Source organism: Montipora capricornis, chromosome 14, assembly GCF_036669925.1.
Source record: "Montipora capricornis isolate CH-2021 chromosome 14, ASM3666992v2, whole genome shotgun sequence".
NCBI classification, from domain to species: domain Eukaryota; kingdom Metazoa; phylum Cnidaria; class Anthozoa; order Scleractinia; family Acroporidae; genus Montipora; species Montipora capricornis.
The window spans coordinates 9477054-9484553 of record NC_090896.1 but is presented as its reverse complement, the minus strand read 5'-3'; the positions used below and the strand labels follow the sequence as shown (position 1 = coordinate 9484553).

The 7500-nt window shown below is 38.7% G+C and overlaps 1 protein-coding gene across 2 annotated transcripts in view; it reads left to right on the top strand.

Annotated features, from left to right (window-relative positions):
* The window catches only part of LOC138032960 (uncharacterized), a 44378-nt gene that overhangs the window by 12700 nt on the left and 24178 nt on the right, over positions 1 to 7500 (top strand). For both annotated transcript variants that reach the window (XM_068880681.1, XM_068880680.1), the window contains exons 2-4: positions 2437 to 4082; positions 4874 to 4919; positions 7265 to 7500. The exon at positions 7265 to 7500 is cut by the window's right edge and continues 5 nt beyond it. In XM_068880681.1, coding sequence (XP_068736782.1) covers positions 2437 to 4082; positions 4874 to 4919; positions 7265 to 7500 — 1928 coding nt within the window. The remainder of the gene's footprint in view (positions 1 to 2436; positions 4083 to 4873; positions 4920 to 7264) is intronic.

Genomic DNA, 7500 nt, shown 5'->3' with positions numbered 1-7500 from the left:
TTCCCCAGTGCCCTCTGAGAATGGACTTGATTTGGTTTTGCCCAATGTTGAAAGATGAAACAATGCCTAAACCAGCCAGCCACAAGGAATACTTCATGGTGCTTTTTTACAAACATGGGCATGAGGGTGCTCGTAAGCATCTGAGCATTGTTTCGCATGCTAAAGTGTTATTATAAATAATCTATTTCTCCAAGAGAGTCTTCTTTTCTTGTTGGTCATTCAAAAATTGTTTGAATAGCTTGTTTGAGCTGTTGGATAGATGCAGAACATTTGATGAGGCCCTCCTGGGGAGAGGAGTCCTTGTTCCCTTTACATATTTGCTTTTGTTTCCTTGTTCCCCAAATTACTTTCAAACTTGTTCCCAGCTTTTTGATCCCTAAAATTTAAATTGGTTTTCTTCCCTTGTTCCCTAAAATATTTTGATATTGTTAAAAAAACCAGTGAGGAACATTAAATTTTAGTTACCTAAATTTTGAAATTTTAGATACTAGATATTTTATTCATATTCTTACATTTTTATGTATATATTTCTTTTTTTCTTTAATATTATTTTGTGGAAAACCTGTAAAATAGCTTCAGCTAAGTGTTTCTACCCACGTTAAATAAAGATTATGTATGTATGTATGTATGTATGTATGTATGTATGTATGTATGTATGTATGTATGTATGTATGTATGTATGTATGTATGTATGTATGTATGTATGTATGTATGTATGTATGTATGTATGTATGTATGTATGTATGTATGTATGTATGTATGTATGTATGTTACTCTGTTCCCCAGTTTAAATTAGCCATGTTCTTTTCTTCCCCAAACCCCTGGGAGTGCCTCTTTGTTGATGTTGATTCTCTTATTGGCCTAATAGCAATTCACTCTTGAATTGCAAGACACAGCAAGTTCTTATTTGGGATTGAGGGAAAAATAAATTTTCGCACAATAAAAGAAACACAATTTTGACTGCCCCTTCTAGATCTTGCTCTTTTCAGACATGAACCAGCTTGTTTGCACCTTTCTGGCAAGCTCTAGAAACTCTTCCTTAGCGAGCCTTCCACTGAAAAACTTTCCAAGTCTGGCTTTCAGGTGTTAGGGGCCGAGGTTTTTGTGCAAAATTTATCAGCGGCTTCCTTGCAGCTTCTAAAAGGTGTTCCTTCGGGCAATGGTTAGTAAACGTTTTGTAGTGCTTATACAAATTTTCGCTACGTGAAAATGTATGTTCACACGAAAAAAATATCAGCTTGACAATTTTTCTTTCCCGATACTCCATTTAAAATGAACGTGAGCGCCATTAGGAATAAAGGGCCAGAAAACCATTTAAAACATTTTGTGGCAATTTTTTTGTCAACAAACTTGGGTTGTCGGCGAGCAGAATTCGAACGTGACCTGTTGTGCTTTGGCTTTTATTTGTGCTTTTTCTGACTATTCTAAGACGAATTCAGGCTGTTATTTTCGAATCAAGTGCAAGAAGACGGCAAAACCGTATCGATATTTATTTGAGTTAACTTCGCGAATAAATACTTTGACCGCGTCCTTGCGTCGATCAACAACAATGTCATTTACGAACAACCGAAATGCACTGTTTCCGGTGAAGGGGCAAATGATTGACAGGATAGCACAGTTTTGACTGCCGCGCGAACTGCGGGCGCAGGTTCCGTATGCAAGGAATGTCATCATACATGTAATGGTGTTTAGGCGCTAGGGATAAAAGGCACACGTTGGCTTTTACGACATTTTCAGTCGATTTGAATAATTGTTTTTGGCTTAAAAAATAATTTAATGAAAATAATTAAATGGATAGGGTTTGTTCGACAAATTATAGTGTGTTTTCGACAAAAGGAACTGCTTATTAATAATGTAACACAGATCCATGATACCAGATAAAGTGTGTTTTTCAAGTAATTTTTAAAATTTTGTGGGAATGTAGTTCAGAAAGGTCATTACAGAGTTAAATCGTTTCATTTTCTTAAAAAGAAATCATTAACACTGAATCCAAAATTCATGTATCTTAGTAGTCCATGCATGCATAAAAGAAATATGCTTTAATTGCCCCTTGCAAATGAATGTAGAATACCCAAACGCTGATTATCATCTGAAATCACTAACACTTCTCTTATTGTGAGAAACCGGTGGCAAAGTGCTTAAATTGAACGGGACACTTTGTGTTAGATATTAAAACTGGATATTCATTTCTGGACATATAAGTGAGGTAACTTGGTTGCGGTTTTGATAAGGTTTCAGTGATTGTCACCACCGACCATATCTTGAAAGAACTGCTAGGTTAATTGATCAGTCTGTGTCAATGGACATACATTTTTTTTTCTTACTGGACAACTATCGTTCCCTTAACGATGTTTTTGACCAGCATCTGTTGTCCAAAGGTGATTTCCTTGAATCTTTTATGTGATGTTTGTATGACTCTTTGCCTCTCCACTGCAGGCTCACTCTTTCGTGCTCATTTAAAGTGTTGGGAATCCTTGTATGTCCGGGACCAAGACGGGCCTAGTGAGGCTTTTAAAGTGTTGGAACAAGCAGCTAATTCTCTTGGGAAAGTTCAAGATACAACTACGGAGAATTTCACGCTGACCCAAGGGTTGTACTCGTATTTCGAAGGCGAAATCTATTATAAGAAATCTGATTTTAAGAAATCACTGGATTGCTTGCAGTTATCTTTAGACCTTATGGAAAAGCTGCCACAAGTTGATGACATCCTTACCAGGTGTTATAACGCAATGGGTAATTGCTATTGCGGCCTCAAAGATTTCACCAAGGCCCTTGAGTTTTACACCAAGGCTCTAAAGATGACAGAGAAAGAGTTGAGGGGTGGTGAGTATCATTATAGCTTGCCGGTTTACAAAAATCAAATAGGCACTGTTTATCATGGTCAAGGCAATTACGATAAGGCCGTTGAATACTACAAAGAGGCAATCAGGCTTTCAGAAGAGCTTGAAATGTCAGGTTATGAGGACGAAGCCGATTTCTACAGGAATCTTGCGAATTCTTATCTGTGTCAAAGAAAATTCAACGAAGCGAGGAAACCAGCTGACAAGGCCTTTGAAATACGAAGGAAACGTCTTGGAGATCATCCGGATACAGTGCGAAGCATTTTCCAGCAAGGCGTTATTCAGGCAAACCTACAAGAGCCTGAAAAAGCGTTAAATTTGTTCCGGAATGCTTGGGAAATGGAGAAATCACTGAAACCGGGGAACCATAGCAAGGTTTGGAAAATGCTTATTGACAGTATCATTTATTTGATGGCGGATGATAGTCAGAAGACGGAGTTTAAGAAAGAGGCTTTGGCGTTTTGTCAGCGTTTCTGGAAAGAGGAGAGAGACAGTTCGAGGTTTGGCTTTACTGAGAGCAACAGACTCATTATTGACACTATAGTGGAGCTTTTGGGAGATATTGAAGGAGAGAGAGATGTACATCACGGATATGAAAAAGAGGAATTGTGGTTTTATGAGGGATTCGTGGATGAAACCGAAACAGATTTTTGTACAACGTTCGATGCGGCAACGGACCGTAGAACGCTCAACGAAATGTTAAATAATAGAGGTAAGCTATTGGACAAGATACTTGAGCTCTGCATTCGACTTGACATGCACGAGAAGCATTCAAAGCTCACAAGACTCAAGTTAAATTTGAACAAGAAAGTTCTTTTCAAGGCAAACTTTGTCGGTGAGAAAGGAAATGAGAAAGAAACCCTCAGAAGTAAAGTAGAACAACTGTATGGAGACTTGGATGAAAGAGAGAGTCTTACCGAATTCCGAAAAACCCTTCTGACTTCCTGGCGAGCACAGTGGGAACAAAGGGAAGGCATTGACGAAACAACGGAGACGATGAGCTCATGCCCAGCCAGAGAAAGAACAATAAGAGGTATCCTTCAACTGTGCTTAGACCTCAACGAAAAGGAGCTTCACAGAAAGTACGCAGAGGAAGCCTTATTATTTTATGAAGAGCTGTGGACGAGAAAGTGCGAAGAAATGGACCAACGGGAGATAAAGAGGTTTCTCCGTGACATCAAAGCTTTGGCTTCATCGGCGGGAGATTATGAAAGAAACCATCGCTATCAAGATGTCTTGCAGGTTAGTTAGTTTTCTATAGTAGTAGAAAGACAATGAATTTAAAGCCTACCCAGAATCTTTTGGTGTAGTTATTTGGGCGCACATGAACCGACTTTTTCGAAGCAGGGAAATGCAAAATTGCTAAACCGAAGTAATGAGCACTTTTTCTTAATCGAAAACCCTGATTTGAACTTTGTGGCTGTGGAAAAAACTCTGCTTTTGCCACGAAGCCATGAGAAAATGTAGCACCAACGGGAGCCTGCATAAGTGCAGCGGCAGTGTGCACAAGGGCAAGAACATTGGTGCTTTTTCAACATTGCTGCAGACGAAATCCACTTTGGCTCTGTTTAACTGCAAGTTCGAGCGCGAAATTTGTGTGACATTAATTAGTTTTACTTCGTGAATAATCAGTGTTTGTATTATGTTATTGTAATATCCGGAATAATCAACATTGAGGCGAGTTTTCGCCGAGGCTGATCTAACTTGACGAGGCCGTGGTCATTTAGATACCACAAAAACCTCGTTCAAAAGTTGTTTTAATATACATTGGTTGGAGAAAACAATACTTCAACAAAATGATAGAAAAGGTCGACCAGCGTACATTGCAGTTGAACATTGTGTATTGCGCACGCATCTTGCATATTAATGTGATAAATTGTTGACAGCTAGTCCATTTGTCAAGAGATTGCACTAATTCCCATGATTAACTGGAGGCTCTCAGCAAATTAGATTCGCGTTAAAGAGTATATTGTACAATAATTTAAATAATTTGTTGCCTATATTTCGGGTTCACACATTCTTCATTTTGACAGAAATTCATAAACACCGGGAAAAAAGCAGTCACCTTGGGACCCAAAGGTATTCCTTTACATTTTGGAATATTTTTTCTTGTTAGTATTGCGCACCACTTGAAAGACCATGTTAAAGAAAGAATCCATTACCTGCTGATAATTTTAAAAGATAGAGACTAAATGTAATTCCGAGTAAATTCATTGTGTCTATAATACAGGCAACAAATACAGAGAAACGTTTACTTATAACATTTTGATATAAATCTGTATCATCTTCAGACTGAGGTGACCAACAAGTAGCAGAAATTTAAATACTATAGATGGTACATTAGCATTATCAAGCACGTGAAAATGCAAAACAAAGACGATACTATCAAGAGAATAGGCAAAGTTCTCTACTGGGTTTTAAAGCAATGTTCAAGGAAGGTGCTGAACGCTTGATGTGGTAAGCTTCGTAGATTCCTATTATTGTGTTACCACGCACGGTTTGGGTGAGAAGTTCTTTGTTCATTGCAGCAGAAGGTGGGTTATTCTCATTGATAAAAGTGTCCGGTAAGTTGTATAAACCTTGTATGTGTTTGATCTGGTCACAATGGCGCAGATGTTTGTATATAGCGCTTTCTTTGTCCGTAAGCGCATGTTCTTGTGTGCGGACAAACAGAGTTTTGTTCGTTTTGCCGATGTACAAAGAATTGCAACCAGGGCAAGTGAATTCATATACAACATTAGATTGACTTAATGGCGGTCGTCTGTTTTATTTGGATGTCCACATTCGGGTCTACTAGACATCTCCGAAGCTTACGCTTAAGTTTTTTAACAAGCCGTGGTGTTAGGTCACCGACGAATGGGATGGTAAGCCAGATAGTTGAACCCTGGTCGTTTTGGCAGGTGTAGTTGGTACTATGATCTAGAGCCCTATTCTGTGCGTTCGTAGTAAAGCGATCAATTAAGTTCGCAATACGTTTAGGGAAACCATTCCACGATAACTTTCTTATTAGCTTGAGCTCGGTTTTAATTTTGTTAGGAGTGCAGATTCGGTGTACGATCAATGCTCTAACCAAACAAATCTTGTGTCGCCAGGGGACAAAACTTTCAAAATTAGTGTAATGTCTGGTAATTATGTCAAACGAAAGGAAAAGAAAATTCGTGCTCGCCTCGAGAAGGAGTTTCAAAACCTACTCGCGGAAAAGCAGACGAAGAATGGAATACAACCGAACCCCAACAATCTTTAAATTTCTGCTACTTGTTGGTCACCTCAGTCTGAAGATGATATAGATTTATATCGAAATATTATAAGTAAACGTTTCTCTGCATTTGTTGCCTGTATTATAGACACAATGCATTTACTCGGAATTACATGTATTCTCTATTAAGAGAGACGGTTGATAATTTTTTTAAATGCCGTTGTTACATTGGAGAGTGCTTACTCAAGGTCATTTTGGCAACGCTAAAAACTGGCGAAAAGCCCATTTTTACAATTTGTATTTGTGAGTAGGCTTCCTACGGATTGTCGTGGGAAAAAGGTACATTGACAATTGATATTTTTTCTAAAGTCTGCCATCGGATAATCGCGGCTTTTAAGCTTGATTATGGTTATGTGGCTGGGTAACAATGGTCTTGGTATTTCAGGGTATTTGCTCAGTGTTACTGATGATTGCCTCTGGGTACAAAGTAAGGAAACGGAAAACGTGCATAGAACCACAGTAGCATATTCACGACCAACATATGTCATAAAAGACAGCTAACTAACTGCACAGAGATTTTGATGAGCGTGATAGTGTTGAGGAAGACCAAGTTTGATATTGTAACGGCGGTCACGCGAGTTTCCCTTAACTTGTGAACTTTATTGGACTTTGTTTGTTTGATGTCATTGATTAGCTATTTTCTTGATTTTCTGGTGATTTCTCTATTTTGATAACTCCAAACATTGTTTAGGAAATTTTGACTTCGCCTTATTATTCGCATGTCAAATATCAAAGATGTATGCTGGTGTATATGGCCACCATGTTGGGCACAAGTACTCGAAGCCTGAGCAGAGCCACATACCGGTCACATTGGCATACATGGAGGGGTGGACGCACGTACGGATCGACGGTCGATGACGCCATGGGTTACGCCGATGGGTTACCAGATTTTCTTAACTATGGTGTAATCGCATGATTTTTTTGGTTATTCCAAATTGCACTCGAAATCATGTGATACCAATACTAAATTAGGCTTTTCTCATGCTAACTGGCTAACTGGCTCAGATTTACACAGGAATAGCAGTAAGATCTGTACAAAAACCAAGTCGACTTTATTAAAAGGTCAAGTAATTGTACGCACAAATTTTATTGTAAAATGGCCAATTAGTCGTTCTTGATTGTTTATTTATCTTTCATACCTTGCTTTCGTTTATGTGATAACCCCAAGCACCCTTGTTTAAAGAAGCCGCCAAGACACAAGGGAGTGCCAGTAGAGAGAAAGATGAAGAAGAAAGCAAACCCGTATCGGAAGAAGAAGACGAAGAGATAGAAGTAACCTCTGAAGAATCTGCGGAAGACCAAGTGGACGATTTAACTTCTGAGGAGGAAATTGAGATCACATCTGAGGATGAAAATGAATATTCGAGTTCCTTTCGAGAAATGGATGAGGGTAGCATTGTTTTA